This window comes from Sparus aurata, chromosome 10 (genome assembly GCF_900880675.1).
Source record: "Sparus aurata chromosome 10, fSpaAur1.1, whole genome shotgun sequence".
Lineage (NCBI taxonomy): Eukaryota > Metazoa > Chordata > Actinopteri > Spariformes > Sparidae > Sparus > Sparus aurata.
Genome location: NC_044196.1, coordinates 18882378 through 18906593, shown reverse-complemented (window position 1 = coordinate 18906593; position 24216 = coordinate 18882378). Strand labels below are relative to the sequence as shown.

Here is a 24216-nt window from a genome sequence, read left to right as displayed (position 1 = left end):
CATAAAGTGTTTTAACTTTCAGTTATCAGCTTATATTTGCTACAGATAAAACCAACAGTTTCAAACCTGTCATGCATCTCTGGATCTTTCAGGACACTGTTGAGGGCTGCCTGATTGTTTGGGTCATCATGAGGTCTCTGTGTCTGAGTCACTTAAAAGACAGAAAAACACAGTGTCATTACACCATCACCAGCCATTTATAATGAATCACACAATTCAATATGTAGCCTATCATTGGTAAAAACACTTTCATATTCCATAGCATATTAACAGTATATAACTCATCCTTTTCATCTGAGAACAAAATAATGCACCATGCATTGTGTCCTTTGTGCAGCAGATGCAGGTGATGTTCAACAAAAATCATCACTTCCACGTCTTTTCACTTCACTCACTGTTGTATGATTATTAATTGATGTGTCAGTCTCTACATTTTCTTCATCACCCTCCTCTCCTCCTGCCTGAAGTCTCTCTTCCTTCCTATCTTTTTGCTGTTTCTTATCTGTCCTTCATACTCTGCACTATGTCTGCGTGGTTTCTTCATCATCGGTGTTTCTTTTGCCATTTCTTTTGGGTTCTTTGTGTCCTTTCAGCTCTGCAGGAACAATATCTTCACTGACAGACTTCCATGGTAAACATGCAGACCACAAAGAAATGAACCAGTTCTTATTATCGCCTTGTCCCTCCCTCTCTTTTATTGTCTCTTCATTGGATTTAGTTTCATTCTGTCTCATTTAAGGACAAATTCGACTCTGTAGCTTTAAGTTGAATAGAAAAAACATATTTCACAACCATATGTTAATATGACACCTAAATCAATTCTTTATGTATTTTTGTAGTCCTACCTCTGTACGTGAGGAGATAGACAGTCCTGGAGCTGATGAACAATCATTTTCAAGTTATTATTGGCATAGAAAAACAATGTGGTGACAAAATGTGGTGAACACTTACAGATAAATAAATCCGAAATTCTTATTGGTAAGAATAAAAAAAAAATGTTTTAAACATACCTGAAAGACCTGGCTTTTGCAAATGGCTGTTCTTTAATCTGCACGGTTCAACAAAAGCAGAACAATGTCAGAAAATTCTTTTTTTATGTTGATCTTACTGCTGATATGTTTTAAATGTGTAACGTCTTAATGGAACAGATTAATTTAAATCTTCCTTACCTTGCTGACATGATGATCATAATACTTATACCAGCTTTCGTCATCATTAGACAGGACGGTGGCTGTGTAACGTCCACCTCTTATACAGTCCATGTGATTCACCATCCCATACAGTTTGTATGTCTTGTTCTACAATGAAGAACACAGTCAGGAACATGAAATGACTTTTGAGCAACTAAGACCATTCAAATTAAAATCACAAATAAAAACAACTTTTCCTCACCTCCAACTGTAATTCACATGGCACTTCCACACAGCGGTCTGATTTGAAATGTGACCTGGTGTTGTAGTCAAAGTCAAATCTCTTCAGGAGAAGAATCAAGATCTGAGGAGCCTCCACCATCTCACGTCTCTAAATCACACAAGAAAAATCATCTTACACTATATCCTTTACTACAGAATAGTTTGATTTGATTTCAATATTAAAATTACCTGGATGTTGTTTGTGTTCACATTTTCAAGTTAAAACTCACACTTGTTGCTCTTGTTTTGTGTTGACAGTCGTAACAGTAAATCATGTTGCCACTAGAACATGTTTTTATTCGGAAAGTCCTCTTAAGGCTGCTCTCCTGTGGGAACACAAATGTTGTGACAAATGGCATATAAGCTCAGCATGCTCACATCACATATAAAAACACTAAACTACAGCTGTGAACTCTGTCTGCTCACCACACTGTAGGTTGAATGATGACCATCTTTAAGACACAGAGGGAGAGTCCAGAATGGATTTGTCTCTTCATTGATGATGTGATCTTTGCAGCACTTTGTTGTGTCTCTCAGCTGTCCTCGGAAAACCTGTGCATAAAAATATCACTTACAACACAGCATTCTCTTTAGTTCACCTGTAAGATTTTATAAGTTCTCACCTCAGAGGCCTCTGTGCTGACCTGATGTAAAATCTTCTCCAGGCATTCAAAGGCATCATATTGTTGATTAACTGCAGAGTGATACATTCAGTTGAATCTGATAAATTCATTTCATGAAAGCATTTTTAATCTACTCTTGATAGAATACTTTCCTCTCAACTGGCTGTTTCTGTCTGAATGTTTTGTCTTATTACTGTCCATCTTACCATTTTTAATCCCAAATGTTGTTGTGATGTTTTCTGTTCGACATGTTCTTTTCTTCAGACCCTCAAAGATTTTTCTCAGTTGTAGATCTGTTTGTTTTTGTGGATCCAACCTTTAGAGACAGAACAGTTTCTCAGTGAGTAGTGACTGCTTTAAAGTGCTCAGCGAAGGAGTTTTGTATAACTATACAAATCTCTTGCAAATGAAACATTGAACTCAAACCATGCTCTCTCTTGTCAAAACTGTATCTCATTAAAACGATACACACTGCTATCAATGTATAACTTGTTTTTCAAGTTCCAAATTTTTGTCCCAAAATAGGTTGTGATTGTATGATACATATATTAAGAAAACGTCTGCCATAATGTTCAGTTAAAATAGTCCTGAGAATGATAACAAATATTGCACAAAACAACACAAACATATCACAATAGATACGATGCACAGATGTATATCCAGTGTGCTCAAATTTAGCTAAACTCACAACCCAGCTTCCAAACATCAGAGTGGAAACTCAGAGTTGATGCAGAAATGCTTGAATTCAAACCAAATTTGCACTGATTTCATGAGGAATACTGAATGGCCTTCCTCCTCCTCCTCCTCTTCCTCTTTCTCTAACTCTTACTCTTTGTGTGTGTTCTCCATGTTGCTCCAACTTTTCTCCCGAGTCCTCTTTTATGCACTGAGTGGTGATTGAAATGTTTTGCCGATTGACTTTGAACAGTTGAGAAGTTATTGAGAACGACATTGTTCTGTAAACAGGGTGTAGCACTTTGAGGCCAGTGTTTTTCAGGTGAGCAAAGTGAGATAAGTAGTTAAGTTGTGTATGCAGTTGAAAAAAACTGTAATATTTTACATGATGTTGCGTCCCCATCCAAATTGTCCTCCTTCTACTTAAATTTGCTTCAGGAAAAAAGAAACAGCCGTTCCAAACCTGTCATGGATCTCAGTTGTCATGAAGAGAACCTGCAGGACACTGTTGAGGTAACATGTGGCTCCCTGATTGTACAGGCCATGATGACGTCTCTGAGGTGGAGTCACTTTAAAGAAACAAAATCACAGTGTCATTACACTATTAAATCTTTTGTACTATCTGTAAACTTAATTCGGCTCATCAGTGTATTTTTCGATGATGTATTTAATGATGGTATCTAAAATATATCACACACAGAGTTAGGGAAAGTGGTCAGTTTTGTATGCTGGCATAGACACACACTGATTCTCTTAATAGAAATTACAGACAGTACACACATTCTTCTTTTTACCTCTTTGTTTCTGCTTCTCTGTCTTTGTCACTTCATCCAGACGCTGTTCATGGGAGTCTTTGAACTGTTCTCTAACATTTACAGAAGTATTTTCTCCTACAGTTCTGATCCTGCAATCATTTTATGATATAAAGTTTCCTGTTAGTACTTGACATGATGTTTTTTACATTTCAGTTATCATCTTTTATTTGCTACAGATGAAAACAGCAGTTTCAAACCTGTCATGCATCTCTGGATCTTTCAGGACACTGTTGAGGGAAAGTGAGGCCCCCTGATTGTTTGGGTCATAATGATGTCTCTGTGTCTGAGTCACTTAAAAAACAAAAAAACACAGTGTCATTACACCATCACCAGCCATTTATAATGAATCACATAATTCAATATGTCATCTATCATTGGTAAAAACGCTTTCATATTCCATAGCATATTAACAGTATATAACTCATCCTTTTCATCTGAGAACAAAGTAATGCACCATGCATTGTGTCCTTTGTGCAGCAGATGCAGGTGATGTTAAACAAAAATGAATTATCGTCACTATTGAACATTTCTGAGCAAAACCAAAATCTGATTAAATCAAACTTTCCTTTTTAATAATTTAACGTCTCTTAACACAAAAAGCTAGTGTTTATTAGTTTTTATTCATTCAGCTTTCTGTGGTGAAGTCAATTTAAAGAAAGAATAACACAGTGTCATTACACCATCAATACTTTTGTACTGTCTGAAAAACTTAATTTGGCTCATCAGTGTATTTTCCCATAATGTATCGAATGATGGTATGTAAAATATATTACACACAGAGTTAGGGAAAGTGGTCAGTTTTGTATGCTGGCACAGACACACGCTGATTCTCTTAATAGAAATTACACACAGTACACACATTCTTCTTTTTACCTCTTTGTTTCTGCTTCTCTGTCTTTATCACTTCATCCAGACGCTGTTCATGGGAGTCTTTGAACTGTTCTCTAACATTTGCAGAAGTATTTTCTCCTACAGTTCTGATCCTGCAATCATTTTATGATATAAAATTTCCTGTTAGTACTTGACATGATGTTTTTTACATTTCAGTTATCAGCTTATATTTGCTACAGATGAAAATAGCAGTTTCAAACCTGTCATGCATCTCTGGATCTTTCAGGACACTGTTGAGGGAAAGTGAGGCCCCCTGATTGTTTGGGTCATAATGACGTCTCTGTGTCTGAGTCACTTAAAAGACAGAAAAACACAGTGTCATTACACCATCACCAGCCATTTATAATGAATCACATAATTCAATATGTCGTCTATCATTGGTAAAAACACTTTCATATTCCATAGCATATTAACAGTATATAACTCATCCTTTTCATCTGAGAACAAAATAATGCACCATGCATTGTGTCCTTTGTGCAGCAGATGCAGGTGATGTTAAACAAAAATGAATTATCGTCACTATTGAACATTTCTGAGCAAAACCAAAATCTGATTAAATCAAACTTTCCTTTCTAATAATTTAACGTCTCTTAACACAAAAAGCTAGAGTGTTTATTAGTTTTTATTTATTCAGCTTTCTGTGGTGAAGTCAATTTAAAGAAAGAATAACACAGTGTCATTACACCATCAATACTTTTGTACTGTCTGTAAACTTAATTTGGCTCATCAGTGTATTTTCCCATGATGTATCGAATGATGGTATGTAAAATATATTACACACAGAGTTAGGGAAAGTGGTCAGTTTTGTATGCTGGCACAGACACACGCTGATTCTCTTAATAGAAATTACACACAGTACACACATTCTTCTTTTTACCTCTTTGTTTCTGCTTCTCTGTCTTTGTCACTTCATCCAGCTGCTGTTCATGGGAGTCTTTGAACTGTTCTCTAACATTTACAGAAGTATTTTCTCCTACAGTTCTGATCCTGCAATCATTTTATGATATAAAGTTTCCTGTTAGTACTTGACATGATGTTTTTTACATTTCAGTTATCAGCTTATATTTGCTACAGATGAAAATAGCAGTTTCAAACCTGTCATGCATCTCTGGATCTTTCAGGACACTGTTGAGGGAAAGTGAGGCCCCCTGATTGTTTGGGTCATAATGACGTCTCTGTGTCTGAGTCACTTAAAAGACAGAAAAACAGTGTCATTACACCATCACCAGCCATTTATAATGAATCACATAATTCAATATGTCTTCTATCATTGGTAAAAACGCTTTCATATTCCATAGCATATTAACAGTATATAACTCGTCCTTTTCATCTGATAACAAAATAATGCACCATGCATTGTGTCCTTTGTGCAGCAGATGTAGGTGATGTTAAACAAAAATGAATTATCGTCACTATTGAACATTTCTGAGCAAAACCAAAATCTGATTAAATCAAACTTTCCTTTTTAATAATTTAACGTCTCTTAACACAAAAAGCTAGAGTGTTTATTAGTTTTTATTTGTTCAGCTTTCTGTGGTGAAGTCAATTTAAAGAAAGAATAACACAGTGTCATTACACCATCAATACTTTTGTACTGTCTGTAAACTTAATTTGGCTCATCAGTGTATTTTCCCATAATGTATCGAATGATGGTATGTAAAATATATTACACACAGAGTTAGGGAAAGTGGTCAGTTTTGTATGCTGGCACAGACACACGCTGATTCTCTTAATAGAAATTACACACAGTACACACATTCTTCTTTTTACCTCTTTGTTTCTGCTTCTCTGTCTTTGTCACTTCATCCAGACGCTGTTCATGGGAGTCTTTGAACTGTTCTCTAACATTTACAGAAGTATTTTCTCCTACAGTTCTGATCCTGCAATCATTTTATGATATAAAGTTTCCTGTTAGTACTTGACATGATGTTTTTTACATTTCAGTTATCAGCTTATATTTGCTACAGATGAAAATAGCAGTTTCAAACCTGTCATGCATCTCTGGATCTTTCAGGACACTGTTGAGGGAAAGTGAGGCCCCCTGATTGTTTGGGTCATAATGACGTCTCTGTGTCTGAGTCACTTAAAAGACAGAAAAACACAGTGTCATTACACCATCACCAGCCATTTATAATGAATCACATAATTCGATATGTCGTCTATCATTGGTAAAAACACTTTCATATTCCATAGCATATTAACAGTATATAACTCATCCTTTTCATCTGAGAACAAAATAATGCACCATGCATTGTGTCCTTTGTGCAGCAGATGCAGGTGATGTTAAACAAAAATGAATTATCGTCACTATTGAACATTTCTGAGCAAAACCAAAATCTGATTAAATCAAACTTTCCTTTTTAACAATTTAAAGTCTCTTAACACAAAAAGCTAGAGTGTTTATTAGTTTTTTATTTATTCAGCTTTCTGTGGTGAAGTCAATTTAAAGAAAGAATAACACAGTGTCATTACACCATCAATACTTTTGTACTGTCTGTAAACTTAATTTGGCTCATCAGTGTATTTTTCCATGATGTATCGAATGATGGTATGTAAAATATATTACACACAGAGTTAGGGAAAGTGGTCAGTTTTGTATGCTGGCACAGACACACGCTGATTCTCTTAATAGAAATTACACACAGTACACACATTCTTCTTTTTACCTCTTTGTTTCTGCTTCTCTGTCTTTGTCACTTCATCCAGCTGCTGTTCATGGGAGTCTTTGAACTGTTCTCTAACATTTACAGAAGTATTTTCTCCTACAGTTCTGATCCTGCAATCATTTTATGATATAAAGTTTCCTGTTAGTACTTGACATGATGGTTTTTACATTTCAGTTATCAGCTTATATTTGCTACAGATGAAAATAGCAGTTTCAAACCTGTCATGCATCTCTGGAGCTTTCAGGACACTGTTGAGGGAAAGTGAGGCCCCCTGATTGTTTGGGTCATAATGACGTCTCTGTGTCTGAGTCACTTAAAAGACAGAAAAACACAGTGTCATTACACCATCACCAGCCATTTATAATGAATCACATAATTCAATATGTCGTCTATCATTGGTAAAAACACTTTCATATTCCATTGCATATTAAGAGTATATAACTCATCCTTTTCATCTGAGAACAAAATAATGCACCATGCATTGTGTCCTTTGTGCAGCAGATGCAGGTGATGTTCAACAAAAATGAATTATTGTCACTATTGAACATTTCTGAGCAAAACCAAAATATGATTGAATCAAACTTTCCTTTTTAATAATTTAACGTCTCTTAACACAAAAAGCTAGAGTGTTTATTAGTTTTTATTTATTCAGCTTTCTGTGGTGAAGTCAATTTAAAGAAAGAATAACACAGTGTCATTACACCATCAATACTTTTGTACTGTCTGTAAACTTAATTTGGCTCATCAGTGTATTTTCCCATGATGTATCGAATGATGGTATGTAAAATATATTACACACAGAGTTAGGGAAAGTGGTCAGTTTTGTATGCTGGCACAGACACACGCTGATTCTCTTAATAGAAATTACACACAGTACACACATTCTTCTTTTTACCTCTTTGTTTCTGCTTCTCTGTCTTTGTCACTTCATCCAGCTGCTGTTCATGGGAGTCTTTGAACTGTTCTCTAACATTTACAGAAGTATTTTCTCCTACAGTTCTGATCCTGCAATCATTTTATGATATAAAGTTTCCTGTTAGTACTTGACATGATGGTTTTTACATTTCAGTTATCAGCTTATATTTGCTACAGATGAAAATAGCAGTTTCAAACCTGTCATGCATCTCTGGAGCTTTCAGGACACTGTTGAGGGAAAGTGAGGCCCCCTGATTGTTTGGGTCATAATGACGTCTCTGTGTCTGAGTCACTTAAAAGACAGAAAAACACAGTGTCATTACACCATCACCAGCCATTTATAATGAATCACATAATTCAATATGTCGTCTATCATTGGTAAAAACACTTTCATATTCCATTGCATATTAAGAGTATATAACTCATCCTTTTCATCTGAGAACAAAATAATGCACCATGCATTGTGTCCTTTGTGCAGCAGATGCAGGTGATGTTCAACAAAAATGAATTATTGTCACTATTGAACAACATGTCTGAGCAAAACCAAAATATGATTGAATCAAACTTTCCTTTTTAACAATTCAAACTCTTTCAACACTAAAATGTAGAGTGCTCATTTGTTATTATTTCATTTTTCTTCAAAGGTTTAAGGGAAGTTCCTTTTTCTTTATTCAATTCTTCCAACTTGTCTTTCAGGCTGCTGACTCCATTCTGGACAGATTTCATATACACTGCATATTATTTCATCCTAGGCATGTGCACACATAATTGGCTGTGGGACAAAAGCCCCTCTCCTCTGATTGGCTGTGGGATCAGTCAATCTCATATCAGCACCCGCCTTTTGCACCATAGACTGAATGCACAGATAGTTTTGCACCACATATCTCAGTGGTGGCGGGATTCCTAATTCGTAGTTGAAGGAACAGAATCTGTGAGTCGTGGGGAAGATTTGCACACTTGTACTTATCGATTTGTGTTTGTATTTTAAAAGAACAAAAGTATTTTCGTGGGAAATTATTTTACATACATTGAACATTTATTGCACAAGTTCACATTCAGATTTACGCATATTCAAATGTTGTCCACAAGTTCACATTGTCTGATACAGGTGCACAAATATGTTTTGCACAAAATATACTACAACAACTGAAGCAAAAATGTGAGCGTGTCAGTTTTTTAACCTGTGACTTGTAAAATAGTATTTGTGCACTGTAATTAAGAATTTGTGAATGTGTAAGTGTTGCGTTGTATTTGTGGACAGAAAAAAAAACTACAAGTACATAACTCATAGAGTATGTTACTACACATTTACTGATACACATACACAGTCACTGTACACAACTACAAATTCCACTGTTACAGGTGCTCAAACCTTTTGCACCAATAATACCTTCATACTCAAGCACCCCTTATGTGTGCACGTGCCTGCTCATTTTACAGGACAAAGTTAACTCTGTAGCTTTAAGTTTAAGAGAAAAAACATATTCAACAATCATATGTTAATATGAAACCTAAATTCATCCTTTATGTATTTTGTAGTCCTACCTCTGTACGTGAGGAGATAGACAGTCCTGGAGCTGATGAACAATAATTTTGAAGTTATTATTTGCACAGACAAACAATACAGGGACAACATGTGGTGAACACTTACAGATGAATCTCAAATCATCCCAAATAATTACTGGTATATAAAAAAAATAAAATATGAAAAAATAAAAAGTTTTTTAAACATACCTAAATGTGCCTGCTTTTGCAAACAGCTGTTCTTTAACCTGCACGATTTAACAAAAGCAAACCAATGTCAGCAAATGTCTTATTAATGTTGATCTTTCTGTTGGTGTGTTTTAAATGTGTAACGTCTTAATGGAACAGATTAAGTTAAATCTTCCTCACCTTGCTGACATGATCATCATCACACTCATACCAGGTGTTGTCCTCAGACAGGACGGTGGCTGTGTAATGTCCACCTCTTATACTGCCCATGTGATTCACCATCCCATACAGTTTGTATGTCTTGTTCTACAATGAAGAACACAGTCAGGAACATGAAATAATTTTAAAAGCAATTAAGACCATTCAAATGAAAATCACAGATCAAAATAACTTTCCCTTGCCTTCAACTGTAATTCACATGGCACTTCCACACAGCAGTCTGATTTGAAATGTGACCTGGTGTTGTAGTCAAAGTCAAATCTCTTGAGGAGAAGAATCAAGACCTGAGGAGCTTCCACCATCTCACATCTCTAAATAACACAGGAAACATCATCACACATTATATCCTTTAACATAGAATAGTTTAATTTTATTCCAGTATTAAAATTGACCTGGATATTGTTCTTGTTTTCATTTTCAGCTCAAAACTCACACTTGTTTCTCCTGTTTTCTGTTTACAGTCGTTGCAATACATCATGTTGCCACTAGAGTATTTTTTTGTTTGGAATGTCCCCTCAAAGCTGCTCTCCTGTAGGAAAACAGATGTTGTAATAAATGACATATTACCTCAGCATGCTCACATCACATATAAACACTTAAGTACAACTGTGAACTCTGTCTGCTCACCACACTGTAAGTTGAATAATGACCATCTTTAAATGACAGTGGGAGAGTCCAGAATGTTTTTGTCTCTTCATTGATGATGTGGCCTTTGAAGCACTTTGTTGTGTCACTCAGCTGTCCTTGGAAAACCTGTGCATAAAAATATCACTTACAACACAGCATTCTCTTTAATTCACCTGTAAGATTGTATAAGTTCTCACCTCAGAGGCCTCTATGCTGATCTGATGTAAAATCTTCTCCAGGCATTCAGCTGCATCACGTTGTTGATAAACTGCAGAGTGACACATTCAGTTGAATCTGATATATTAATTTCATGAAAGCATTTTTAATTCACTGTTGATAAAACACTTTCCTCTTAATCACCTCTTCAAGTCTGAATGCTTTTTAGGGTCTTTTAAGCTGCCAGGACACTATTGTATTCCTAGGAATTCTTTCTTTCTTTCTTTCTTTCTTTCTTTAGGGTCCAGGCAGGTAAGCTGCCAGGACACTATTGTATTCCTAGGAATTCTTTCTTTCTTTCTTTCTTTCTTCTTTCTTCTTTCTTCCAATGAAGTCATAATTCCCAAGGGCGAAAACTCACCAAACTTTACAGAAATGTCCGGCCCCATGCCAGATTTACTTAATTCCAAGGACATGTCAATATTCCTCCTGGGGGCACAATAAGTGTTTAAATTTTAAAAACTTTAAAAATACCTACAAAATCAACAGTACATGCTACAGTTTTGAAAATGTCACCAAACTGTAGCCCCAATACTGCTGAAACTTTAGCCTACTTAAACTCAGTACAAATTATGAAGTCCATCACTCAGTTTTTTTCAAACCTGTAAAACTTATAAAATCTCCTCCCACAATTTTTGCTCAATTGTCACCAAACTTGCTAGAGAGCATCTTCAGACCGTCCTCCACAAAACTTTTTTCTTGGATTTTTGATTTATCAAAAATTAAGCCTACAGTGCATCAAAATGTTTGACTGTAAACAGTAGCTACTGTAAACATATACTATCAAATTCTTGCTAAATACATTTTCAATCTTCCTGAAAAAAATTGAGAATATTTTGGAGTCATGGTTGATGAAGTTTGGCAGATAGAATTTTATCTCAAAAACTGAATTTTTGAGAACATTTTGAATTCTGCTCTCATGGGAACAACTGGAGTCAATGCAAGAGTGGCATTTTTAAACATCAGATTTTCTCTTATGAAGCAAAACACTTAGAATTAAAAACAAATCACCCAAATCTCCATGCTGTCAAGATGCAATTTATGTATTATCAGATTTTTGTTCAGGTAACAGAATTTCAGACATTTTGACCATTTTTTAAATCTGCCTTGACAACGGCTGCCTGGACAGTGACTCCCTGAGTCGACAAATGAAGCTACACAGTAGGTCTCACTTCCAATTAGCTCAGTGAGTTAGGAGCTGGTTCTTGGTGTCAGGGGTTGTGGGTTCGAGATCCAGCAAGGATTATGATGACAGATCAAAATGTCGGATGTCCTCAACATGATGCACAAGACCTGGGGTCCGTTTCACAAAGCAGGTTCAATTAACTCTGAGATAGGAAACTCAGAGTTTTTGGTTCCAGAACAGCTGATTTGAGTTAGTTTGATCAACTTGGAGTAGTTTCACCTGGAGTTAAGCGCGTGCGCCACAAGTATAAAAAGACAGCATCAATGGAGCCCCGATTCGACGAGTCACCATGGCAACGGGGAAGAGGAGGGCTACGTTTTGCACCCCACTGGAATTGGAAATATTAATGCGCTTAAATGGTGAGTTTGAGCACTTTATTAGAAGGAAGTGTAACACCGCTGCAGCAGCAAAAGAGAGGGAGACGGCGTGGGAGAACATTGGAACTCGGATCAATGCGTAAGTTTAAATGTAGTCCTTTGCAATCACAATAATATTATAGGGGGAGACTGCTTGAGTGGTAGCCGATTAATTTATTTCATATAGGTGCAACCCGGAGAAGCGCACTTGTCAGCAACATAAAAAACATAAAAACATTGTTCAAACAGGTAAGACCTCGGCATAATCTCATGGGGGTACCTCATTTTGATCATGTTTTACATTGTAAAGTAAATATTAAGTGGCTGTTTGACTGTACAGTTGTTTTATCCCGAACATAATGCTGTTTTCACACACATAAATGTCTTCTCATCTATATCATGTTCTGTTAAATAATGAAGCCTATTTAAACTAACACAGACTTCTACTCAGCCAACAGAAAGCAGATGCCCGTAAAACGGAAGGCAGAGTAGCTGAAAATGATAAAGATGGGCAGTGCCGTTTCTGTCTTTTTGGGGGCCCTATGCAAGATGCTGTTTGGGGGCCCCTATTTTGTCAAACTACGATGGATAGATTCCTAACCCTTTTGGGTGATCCATAAAGATGCAACAATCTATTACATTTTAAGAGGAAAACAGGCTAGAGTCGTGAAAACCTCTCTCAAATTAAAATCAAACATCTTAAGTTGACCCACACTAGTAAGTTGAACTGATAGAAATGATAATACTAGGTAAACAATAGGGATCCTTGAAAGGTCAATAAATGAAACTGATGGAGTGTGCCTCAATTTTGTTTTATTTTAAGGTGACATTAAACATATAACATACATACACCCAAAACTAAAGTTAAAGTTGTATAGAAAATAAAATAGGCTATTACTTAGAAAAGAAAATGAGCCAGCATCCATATCAATATGCAAACAATAAAAACAAAAAAACAGCCAAGAATAATATAGTTGAGGTAGTAAGGAACCTTTCAAATGTAACACGAGCCCTTCAGGACCAACACAATAAATCAGCATACAATAAAAATGCAACAATGAAAACAAACCAACAATAAAAACAATACTTTAAAGGAACCATACAGAACTGTATAACACAATCACACCACTTTGTGATGATTATCAGTATCATCTGAGTCTTGTGTTTTAAGCAGATCTACCCTAAGCCCCTCCTCAACATTTCTGCTTCCTTGCCAGCATGTGAGAGCTGCTTGTCAATCTCTGGTGCTGAAGGCGGCAGTGCTGCTTCCTGTTCTGCGGCTCCAAAATACTTCAGAATTGCTCCTGCAAAGACGAGACTCCTCAGGTTACCAAGCAAAACAGATCCTAAGCAAATACGTATACTATATAATTGAGTTATGTTACACTAATCTAGAAATTCATAATCTGTTTTTATTTTAAACCTTGCAATATACAGCACAGTGTCCCTTTAAAGCATGCACCCAATTTCAAAGTTGTCACTTTTAAGCAGTTTCAAAGAGTTATCAGACAAAGATAAATGACTGATGAGCTTTATGTGATATTGAAGGAATATCTTAGTTTATATTTCACAGAGTAATACAAAGTGAACTACTTGCTTAACTGATGATTTGGTCTTAACATATATTCTGTGGGCAGAACTAACGGTCCTATATAGTATAGTTCACTTTAACTTTAATTTGTGTTATTATGATTCTTTTGAATAAAACAAAGTAATACATCAAAAACATAACTAAACTGTAGGAATGTAGGCAAATGTGTTCAAATTATATTGTCACAATAAATATTCTAATAAATGTTGAAAAGAAAGACGCAACTAGCTCAGCAGAGTTAACAATAATCCACTCAGAGCAATAATCTACTGCCACAATAGTCCATAATAATCTACAGTAGGCCTCATATGCATTAGGGTTGTTTAGCACACTTCACATTAGAGACCTACAAACTGAGGAAACACTAAAATTGATAAATTAATCATAAAAACAATCCTAAAGTAATGTTATGTGACAAATATTGAAGAGCAGAGGAGGTCTATGACGACCAGCAGCTCCACTGGATGAGGATCCAGCAGACATGACAGATATCTGCCGAACACACACACCCTTACTCACAAATATAATGCCAACGAACTGGACCTGCTGTGATTCACCAAAACTGGTTTCACTTCAGCCAATCAGTGTTATGGCATTCACATGTGAGATACATTTTATTTCAGCCCTCTCCTAAAGCAAACACTTAAGCTAGCTAAAAAAATCGGCATTTTAGCGAGCCCCTCCAACCCACATAATGAAAAAAACCCTTACCTTTATCCAGCGAGCGTTTTTCTTCATCGAGTTTCTTCTTTTTTCTGCGCCAGATGAATACGCTAGTTTGGTCGCCATGCCGTGAATGACCTGAATTTACGGCTCGGCGCAATTCCCCGCCCCCTCCTAGCTTAGTAGTACTGGTCGTCATAGCAACGCGGCATGGTAGACACCAGATCTGACCAATCAGCGGGCCAGGTGTCAGGTCCTTTTCACATCTTTTCCTTCGGGTCATTCCTCAGGTATTGCAGCTGACCTTGCAACTTGAGGGGGACCCCTAGTGGCGCGGGGGCCCTATGCACCCGCATAGTCCGCTTATAGCAAGAAACGGCTCTGAAGATGGGTAGTAGCCGTTTCAGGGCGAGGCACACTTTTCTGACCGCTGTGCATACAGTTGCTTTGCTCAAGTGCTCTGCATCTCCGACGTTGTATAAAAAAAAACTCCCATTTGCAAAAAAACGCAGCGCAACACACAATATCTGCTGGGATGTGAGAGCATGACTTCGGTTGGTAATGTTGGAAATGTAAGGACGGATCAGGTTATGTATGTAAATGATGGACTGTGACGTAAAACGGTACCGCTCAAAAAGATAATTGTCTGGAAATGCAAGAACATCTTGCGCGGTCTGAAAATCATCTCCCGACTGCTGCACCTTCATCCACGGGATCATTATCAAAAGGACATGCCATGGTAGTGAAAATAGTCGCCACCTAATAGGCTATAACTTATAATGTAGGCCTGATTTTTGCAATGATTTTCTCAAAAAACAGATGGCAGAACTATTCTACGCTAAAACTCGCCTGCTGACTGAATGAATGATGAAATCAAATACCGTGTGTGGCTGAAAGAGGGCGGAGACAGAGAGAAACTCGAGGTTTGTTGAGAAAAACCTGGTCCCGACCAGGTTAGTTTCAGAGAGTATGTTACCATGGTAACTGACCGAGAGTTTAAGTTACCTCTCTCTGTGAAACAGGCTAGAGTTACCCCTGTTTCTCTGGTTTGAGCTTCGTCCCTTTGTGAAACGGAAAACTCAGAGTTTCTTTCATTTCAGGATTAACAGACTCAGTGTTTTCACAAAACCTGCTTTGTGAAACGGACCCCTGATGGTGGCATCACAGCAAGCCTCTAAATTAAATAAAAACAAATAGCTTGGACCAGACCATGGGTGAAAGCTAACCAATTTTGCATAAAGGTCCAGTCTCATGCCAGATTACCTCAGCTGTAAACCCAAGCCAATAGTCCTGATGGTGGCGCTACAGCAAGCATCTGAAGTTCAAAACGTTTGAAAATTCATAACAAATCAACCCGCTAGAACTTCACACTTTCATCAAACTGTAGCCCCAATACTAAAGAAACTTTTGTACATTTAAACCTATAAAAAATTATGAAGTCCATCACTCTGTTTTTTTTTAAACTGTAAAACTTATAAAAACCTCCCACAATTTTTGCCTACAGTGCATGAAAATGTTTGACTGTGAACACTACTGTAAACATATACCTGCAAATTGATAAATAAATCTTCAATGTTCATGAAAAAATTGAACATTTTTTAGAGTCATGGTAGATAATATTTGACAAATATCAGAATTTTACCTAAAAAACTGAATTTTTGAGAACATTTTGAATTCTGCTCTCATGTGAATAATTCCAGTCAATGCAAGCAGCATTGTTAAACATCAGTTATTCACTTATGGAGCAAATCAATCATTTTTAAAAACAAATTACCAACATCTTTATGCTGCAATATGTGTATTTTAAGATTTTTGTCTTGATTACTGATTTTTTTTACAGTGGTTTCAAGTCTGCCTGCACAACAGTGAATGGCTTACTCAATTTGTGAAGCCACTGTTATGTTGCCACTTGCCGATTAGCTCAGGGCGATAAATGACAGTCTTTGGTTCCAGAAGTTGTGAGTTCAAGCCTCAAGTGGTCCAAAATGAACATTGTTGTCAACTGTCTTGTCTTCCTATTCTCCTGTTTGTTGCTGAGAATTGCCTAAATTTGCCCAAAATAGCCCGGACCCGACTCATCGCTGCGCAGCAGCTACAATTCTTATTTATTACTGTCCATCTTACCAGTTTTAATCCCAAATGTTGTTGTGATGTTTTCTGTTCCACATGTTGTTTTCTTCAGTCCTCCAAAGATTTTTCTCAGTTGTAGATCTGTTTGTTTTTGTGGATCCAACCTTTAGAGACAGAACAATTTCTTAGTGAGTAGTGACAGCTTTAAAGTGCTCAGTGATGAAGTTTTGTATAACTATAAATAAGTGCACAGCTCTTTTATGCACTGAATGGTGATTGAAATGTTTTGTCGATTGACTCTGAACAGGTGAGAAGTGAGTGACAACAACATTGTACTGTAACCAGGGTGTAGACCTTTGAGGCCAGTGTTTTTCAGGTGAGCAAAGTGAGATAAGTGGTGAGCTACATGAGGTGCAAGTTTTCAGACTTGTGTGCATAATTCTATTTTCTTGTGTGTGCAATTGAAAAAAACTAATATTTTACATAATGTTGTGTGCACATCCAAATTGTCCTCCTTCTACTTATATCTGCTGCAGTTTCAAACCTGTCGTGGATCTCAGTCGTCATGAAGAGAACCTGCAGGACACTGTTGAGGTAACATGTGGCTCCCTGATTGTACAGGCCATGATGACGTCTCTGTGTCTGAGTCACTTAAAAGATAGAAAAACACAGTGTCATAACATCATCACCCGCCATTTATGATGAATCGCATAACTCAATATGTCGTCTATCATTGGCAAAAACAATTTCATATTCCGTTGCATATTAACAATATAACTCATCCTTTTCATCTGAGAACAAAATAATGCTCCATGCATTGTGTCCTTTGTGTAGCAGATGCAGGTGATGTTCAACAAAAATGAATTATTGTCACTATTGAACAAAATTTCTGAACAAAACCAAAATCTGATTGAATAAAACTTTACTTTTTCATAATTTAACCTCTTTGAACACTAAAAGCTAGAGTGTTTATTCGTTTTTATTTAATTTTTTCTTAAAGGTTTAAGGGAAGTTTGTTTTTCCTGTGTGTGTGTGTGTATGTGTGTGTGTGTGTGTGTGTCTTCTGTAATAGCATCCAAACCCAATAGGAGTGGGTTTAGTCTTTTATTTATTTTTTTCTGTCTTTGTATGTATTTTTCCCTTTTTCTTTTCTTTTTTCTATTCTTTTTTTTTCAATTCTTCAACTTTCACAGATTTCTCATTTGTGTTGCTGTGTTGTGTTGACTTCCACGTCTTTTCACTTCACTCACTGTTGTATGATTATTAATTGATGTGTCAGTCTCTACATTTTCTTAATCACCCTCCTCTCTTCCTGCCTGAAGTCTTTCTTCCTTCCTATCTTTTTCTCATCTGTCCCCCATCCTCTGCAGCATGTCCCATCTGTGTGGTTTCTTCATCATCAGTGTTTCTTTCACCATTTCTTTTGGGTTCTTTGTGTCCTTTCATCTCTGCAGGAACAATATCTTCACTGACAGACTTCCATGGTGAACATGCAGACCACAGAGAAATGAACCAGTTTTATTGCCTACTCGTCCCTCCCTCTCTGTCGTTGTCTTTGCATTTGATTTAGTTTCATTCTCTCTCATTTTACAGGACAAATTCAACTCTGTTTAAGTTGAATAGAAAAAACATGTTTCGCAATCATATGTTAATATGACACCTAAATTAATCCTTTATGTATTTTTGTAGTCCTACCTCTGTACGTGAGGAGATAGACAGTCCTGGAGCTGATGAACAATCATTTTCAAGTTATTATTTGCAAAGACAAACAATATAAGGACAACATATGGTGAACACTTACAGATAAATAAATCCCAAATTATTATTGGTAAATAAAAAAATAAAAAAATTTAACATACCTGAATGTCCCTGCTTTTGCAAACAGCTGTTCTTTAACCTGCACGGTTCAACAAAAGCAAACCAATGTCAGCAAATGTATTTTTAATGTTGATCTCTCTGTTGGTGTGTTTTAAATGTGTAACGTCTTAATGGAACAGATTACGTTAAATTTTCCTCACCTTGCTGACATGATCATCATTACACTCATACCAGGTGTTGTCCTCAGACAGGACGGTGGCTGTGTAATGTCCACCTCTTATACTGCCCATGTGATTCACCATCCCATACAGTTTGTATGTCTTGTTCTACAATGAACAACACAGTCAGGAACATGAAATCATCTTAGAAGCAATTAAGATGATTGAAATGAAAATCACAGATAAAAACGTTTTTTTCTTGCCTTCAGCTGTAATTCACATGGCACTTCCACAGAGCAGTCTGATCTGAAATGTGACCTGGTGTTGTAGTCAAAGTCAAATCTCTTGAGGAGAAGAATCAAGATCTGAGGAGCTTCCACCATCTCACATCTCTGAATAACACAAGAAACATCATCACACACTATATCCTTCAACACAGAATAGTTTCATTTAGTTCCTGTATTAATTTTGACCTGGATATTGTGTGTGTTTTCATTTTCAGGTCGAAACTCACACTTGTTGCTTCTGTTTTCTGTTTACATTTGTTGCAGTACATCATGTTGCCACTAGAGTAAGTTTTCATTTGGAAAGTCCTCTCAAAGCTGCTCTCCTGTGGGAACACAAAAGTTGTAATAAATGGCATATTAGCTCAGCATGCTCACATCACATAAAGAAACTAAACTACAACTGTGAACTCTGTCTGCTCACCACACTGTAGGCTGAATAATGATTTTTCAGTGACAGAGGAAGAGTCCAGAATGGATTTGTCTCTTCATTGATGATGTGGCCTTTGGAGCACTTTGTTGTGTCTCTCAGCTGTCCTTGGAAAACCTGTGCATAAACATATCACTTACAACACAGCATTATCTTTAGTTCACCTGTAAGATTTTATAAGTGCTCACCTCAAAGGCCTCTGTGCTGATCTGATGTAAAATCTTCCCCAGGCATTCAAAGGCATCATAATGTTGATTAACTGTAAAAGAAAAAAATCTGTTGAATCTGATATATTAACTTCATGAAAGCATTTTTAATTCACTGTTGATAAAAAAATCCTCTCAATTGCCCCTTTAAGTCTGAATGATTTTTCTTATTCATTACTGTCCATCTTACCAGTTGTAGTCCCAAATGTTGTTGTGATGTTTTCTGTTCTACATGTTCTTTTCTTCAGGTCTTCAAAGATCTTTCTCAGTTGTAGATCTGTTTGTTTTTGTGGATCCAACCTTTAGAGACAGAACAGTTTCTCAGTGAGTAGTGACTGCTTTAAAGTGCTCAGTGATGGAGTTTTGTATAACTATACAAATCTCTTGCAAAATGAAACACTGAACTCAAACCACGTTCTCTCTCGTCAAAACTGATTCCCATTAAAACAATATACACTGTTATTAATGAGTAGCTCGTACACAGCATGATTTAGGTGAGAAGTGAGAGAGAACAACATTGTTCTGTAACCAGGGTGTAGCACTTTGAGGCCAGTGTTTTTCAGGTGAGCAAAGTGAGATAAGTGGTGAGCTACATGAGGTTCACGTTTCCAGACTTGTGTGTATAGTTACATTTTTTATTTATGCTATTGAGAAGAAATTTAATATTTTACATAATGTTGTGCCCAAATCCAAATTGTCCTCCTTCAACTTATATTTACTTTAGATAAAAGCAGCTGTCTCAAACCTGTCGTGGATCTCAGTGGTCATGAAGAGAACCTGCAGGACACTGTTGAGGTAACATGAGGCTCCCTGATTGTACAGGCCATGATGACGTCTCTGTGGTGGAGTCACTTAAAAGAAATATATGGAATGTTTTACCTTCGTAGCATGACTTGTTTCTCTAAATGGTATGTCTGTCATCGTTTGCTCTTATTTCTTTCTTTACCTGTTGGTACTTTCTCTTCTGCTTTTGTCGTCTCATGAGTTTTTTCTTTTGTTCCAGCAGACATTATTTCTCCCATCTCATTATTGTCTTATATCTGCTTGATGTGTGATGCTGAAATCCATAGTGCTTTTACTCACATACACATTTTCTTGTACCTTTACATTTTCTGCTAATCATTTCACATCATCAAACAATCATTCTGAAATTTTCCGCACGAGCTGTCTGACCATCCCCACAATTCACTAGAAATGGCTCTAAAAACGCCACAACTACCTGGTTTGCAGATACAGCGCCAGAATTTAGTTCAGTGTTGATGAGAAATGTTAGAAGGGGTTGAAGAAAAGGAAGCGTAAACTTGCGTTACCGTTACCGTGAACTTGATGTTATGACTGATCAAACTGGCAGACGAAATGAAGAAACGAAACGAAATCAAGCAAGTGAAACGGCAGAAAGTGCCATGAACTTTGACTGCACTTTGGAGGAGTTCAGATTGGTCTGAATAAAAGCCGGCGGCGAAGAAACGCATCTCTGCGCACAGTGAGAGTGTGCGAGCTACTGCAGAAGGAGAAGGGGTCCCTGCCCTCCCTCAGCTTCATGAGCAGTTGTTACCGTGGGCCAGAAAATCAGTACGGTCTTCCAAAAGTCTCTTCCGCCTATGTTGCGCATTGGCATATCCTCTAGCAGCACCACATGTATCAGGTGACACGGCCGTTACGCACCGCTACAGCCCGTATAGTAGCGGTTACGCTGGAAAGATTATTAGTCCCCAATTATACAGGAAAATAATCTAGTTATCTTTATTTACGGTAATAAAGATTGTGTATTTCTTTGTTTATTTCCATATTGATCATCATAATTATAATTAACATGATGCACACTGACACGCTAATATTTACGGGAGACAGTATAATCCTGTAACACAACTCAGTGAAATAAACAGCTCTAAATAAATCGTCACCCTAATTCACACTTTTCAGATCATTTTTGCCAACTTGCAAAATCACAATAATAAGACTGAGAAGACTGCGTGCATGGTACGCACGGTGTTAATGATGGGTACCCGTACGCACAGTTTCACGCTCTGCGGATTTTTATACATTCCGAAACTTGCGTGGAAAGTGCAAAAGTAGCCTACATTTTCCATGTGTACGAGTGGTTTATACATTTTAGCATCATGTAACCATGTGAAACAGTTAATAATTTAGCGTTTATTAAGGTGTAATTTCTTCATTATTGAAAGATAAAAGCAATCGCGCGTCCGTACTTCAAAAAGTTCACATCAGATACGGAAAAAAGAGGAAATAAATCGGCCACGCAGCTGTACAGGAAGCAAAAAGCAGAAAAAATGAACAATTGAAACATATTTGCCAGCATATTTAAGGCAGTTTGGTAATGTAAGCCTAAACGAGAGACAGAAAGGTAACACTCACCGGTGCGATCATATAGCCTAATAAACCAGTGTAGAGGATGTTATGAAACACAAGTGGAGACTCAGAATCTGGAGATGACGCAGCTTCGCTCACACCGGCAGTGTGTCTGCTCTGACCTGTTTACAGCTCACAGAAAATGAAACTGAGAAGAGTCTCTGCTGAAGTTTAGTTGGACCCGAGGCTAAATATATAAACACGTCAAGTGTTCCACGCCACTTTCCACGCAGGTTTGTTTGCATTGTGCTAAAAATCCACAGAGGCTAAAACTGTCCGTCCTGGTACGGGAATAGGTTCACACTAATCATATAATCCCAGCCTACAAATTAGCAAATTATTAAAATGATTTTGTGTTTATGTTTTCCGGCACTTTGATATTGTTACGTTATTTTAGCTGCAGAGCAGTTCCATCGTGCTGATGTGTGATAAAATAAAGATTCTTCTTCTTCTTCTCTGCATACAGACGGCTGTTATACATCTTTTAGACATAAGATTGCTCGCTGGGAGTTTCAGTTATGTGTTCTTGATGCGCCCATGTGATGTCCCCGTGTAAGCTCTCATGTTTCTACCACTTTTCAACACAATTGAAGCCCTGGACCGAAGATGAACTGCTGAAACTGTTTGTATGAAGAATCAGGGCTCATTTCTTGTTCGGAGGGAGAGCCCACATTATGCGATTATCAGAATAACATCTTAAAAGGCAGTCACTGTTGAATTTTCACTTCGCACATTGGCACAACGTTACACTCAAATGAAAACAGGCGCAGCTTGGTTTCGTATTTATTTTCATGCCGTTAAAGCGAATATCACACAATATCAAATTAACATGATGAGCTCCATTTTCCGAAATAAAACATAAACATCACACAATATCAAAGAATAATGTCTGATACAGAAACAGACAAACATTTTTAATCATTGTGTCATTTTCAAACTTGTACCCAGCTGGTTGTTAATCATATCGCAGCTATGAGGAAAATATTGTCTTCATTTAACACAGTTCTATGCGCGTATGTGAGACCCAAACCCAAAGAATGATCACAGATTCATTTGTGCTTTGTAATGTTAGTGGGCCTGTAAAGATGTGTCTCATATTGGTCTCATTGTGGCACGGTGAGAGCCTGTGGCGCTCTTCTTCATCAGACGCCACCGGGCAGTTGTATGGCTGTTTGAATGGTGGACATGTGCTTGATGTTATGGGACACCAGAAGGGCCCCTTCCTCCAGATTCTTTCCTCCGAAGATAAGCTGCAAATTGTCATCTTGAAGCAGAAGTAAGTCGTCAAAACATTATAAAATGTTGAGTGTCTTAAGTAGGTCAAGTTATATCTCTATAAACCAGCTATGTGGAGATAAAAACAAATTGTAATGAAATAAATAAATCACTCACATACACACACACACACACACACACACACACACACACACACACACACACACACTGGCCCAACTTCTTACATCTGTCGGGAAAAATGGTAACAGTAAGTAGCTGAGTTGTCACTCTCAGGTAAAGCTTTGACATCCAGCGATTCTGCAGAATCCTAAAGTGAACTGCTTTCTTGCAGTGGTACTGAGTCAACGATGGTGCGCTTCATCACTGTCTAACATCAGCGACATTTATTCTTCTTAATATCAAAAAATATTAAATATGCAACTTGGACTAATAAAAATCTCATTAAGGAAGATAAGGAACGGCCAATATACATACCAGTCATGAATGTTTTCTTAATTATCTGTTTTAATTGCAGCACAGTGGTCTTCTTCATCTGCTCTTCGTTGTCGCACAGATCGATGATCTTTTCCTCTCCTGTGGGTGAATGTACTCTCAGCTGGAATACCATCTTGCAGCTCCGTCGTGGTGCAGTGAGGACTCTGTGGATTGCTCTTCTTGGCGCCTGCTTGTTCAGATACAGACTGAAAGCTCAGGGTGCAGATGCAGTATCGGCAACTGCGCCTCAGGTAGCGCCCTTACGAACCACGTGACTTCGGGGAAACAACCGCCGTGAAGAAGAGAAAACCTGCACAGCTCCTCCGCATCTTTAGGGAGTTGATTTAGTAAAGATGGCCAGCAGCTCCGAGAAGCGTTACAACCCGCAGGACCGCACGCTGACATTTGTAGACGGAGAAGATGAGTTAGACTGTAAGTAACTACATTTTAAAATGATCGCAGGTCAATGCCTACACAGCATAATAAACAAAAATGATCTGCACAAGAGCGTCCACTATCTATAACCTGTAGACTACAGCTTAGTTCTATTTTCACTGAATTTGAATTCACCAGGTTAATTATAGCTGAAAGCCCATAACACT

At 37.3% G+C, this 24216-nt stretch overlaps 2 protein-coding genes and 2 long non-coding RNA genes across 4 annotated transcripts in view; 2 read left to right on the top strand and 2 right to left on the bottom strand.

Annotated features, from left to right (window-relative positions):
- LOC115590542 (uncharacterized) overlaps window positions 1-24216 on the bottom strand; it is a 518602-nt gene that overhangs the window by 39758 nt on the left and 454628 nt on the right. Inside the window, exons 21-60 of the mRNA XM_030431925.1 lie at window positions 20280-20329; window positions 19725-19834; window positions 19517-19587; window positions 19323-19445; window positions 19129-19224; window positions 18878-19006; window positions 18657-18782; window positions 18498-18535; window positions 18334-18365; window positions 17183-17288; window positions 16693-16802; window positions 10754-10824; window positions 10557-10682; window positions 10363-10458; window positions 10112-10240; window positions 9891-10016; window positions 9732-9769; window positions 9543-9574; window positions 8196-8289; window positions 7978-8087; window positions 7301-7394; window positions 7083-7192; window positions 6405-6498; window positions 6187-6296; window positions 5512-5605; window positions 5294-5403; window positions 4617-4710; window positions 4399-4508; window positions 3723-3816; window positions 3505-3614; window positions 3174-3279; window positions 2242-2351; window positions 2036-2106; window positions 1839-1964; window positions 1643-1738; window positions 1393-1521; window positions 1170-1298; window positions 1011-1048; window positions 846-877; window positions 67-151 (exon numbers count right to left, since the gene is read on the bottom strand). Of these exons, the coding sequence (XP_030287785.1) occupies window positions 67-151; window positions 846-877; window positions 1011-1048; window positions 1170-1298; window positions 1393-1521; window positions 1643-1738; window positions 1839-1964; window positions 2036-2106; window positions 2242-2351; window positions 3174-3279; window positions 3505-3614; window positions 3723-3816; window positions 4399-4508; window positions 4617-4710; window positions 5294-5403; window positions 5512-5605; window positions 6187-6296; window positions 6405-6498; window positions 7083-7192; window positions 7301-7394; window positions 7978-8087; window positions 8196-8289; window positions 9543-9574; window positions 9732-9769; window positions 9891-10016; window positions 10112-10240; window positions 10363-10458; window positions 10557-10682; window positions 10754-10824; window positions 16693-16802; window positions 17183-17288; window positions 18334-18365; window positions 18498-18535; window positions 18657-18782; window positions 18878-19006; window positions 19129-19224; window positions 19323-19445; window positions 19517-19587; window positions 19725-19834; window positions 20280-20329 (3755 nt within the window). The remainder of the gene's footprint in view (window positions 1-66; window positions 152-845; window positions 878-1010; window positions 1049-1169; window positions 1299-1392; window positions 1522-1642; window positions 1739-1838; window positions 1965-2035; window positions 2107-2241; window positions 2352-3173; window positions 3280-3504; window positions 3615-3722; window positions 3817-4398; window positions 4509-4616; window positions 4711-5293; window positions 5404-5511; window positions 5606-6186; window positions 6297-6404; window positions 6499-7082; window positions 7193-7300; window positions 7395-7977; window positions 8088-8195; window positions 8290-9542; window positions 9575-9731; window positions 9770-9890; window positions 10017-10111; window positions 10241-10362; window positions 10459-10556; window positions 10683-10753; window positions 10825-16692; window positions 16803-17182; window positions 17289-18333; window positions 18366-18497; window positions 18536-18656; window positions 18783-18877; window positions 19007-19128; window positions 19225-19322; window positions 19446-19516; window positions 19588-19724; window positions 19835-20279; window positions 20330-24216) is intronic.
- Window positions 15329-17467, top strand: LOC115590583 (uncharacterized). Its single transcript, XR_003985786.1, has 3 exons — window positions 15329-15491; window positions 16946-17014; window positions 17175-17467. It is a non-coding gene; the product is annotated as an uncharacterized LOC115590583 (long non-coding RNA).
- Window positions 22675-23865, bottom strand: LOC115590575 (uncharacterized). Its single transcript, XR_003985777.1, has 2 exons — window positions 23615-23865; window positions 22675-23168 (listed from the first exon to the last, which is right to left on the bottom strand). It is a non-coding gene; the product is annotated as an uncharacterized LOC115590575 (long non-coding RNA).
- LOC115590565 (E3 ubiquitin-protein ligase ARIH2-like) overlaps window positions 23938-24216 on the top strand; it is a 29793-nt gene continuing 29514 nt past the window's right edge. The window contains exon 1 of the mRNA XM_030431968.1: window positions 23938-24046. Within this exon, the coding sequence (XP_030287828.1) occupies window positions 23968-24046 (79 nt within the window). The 5' untranslated portion in view covers window positions 23938-23967. The remainder of the gene's footprint in view (window positions 24047-24216) is intronic.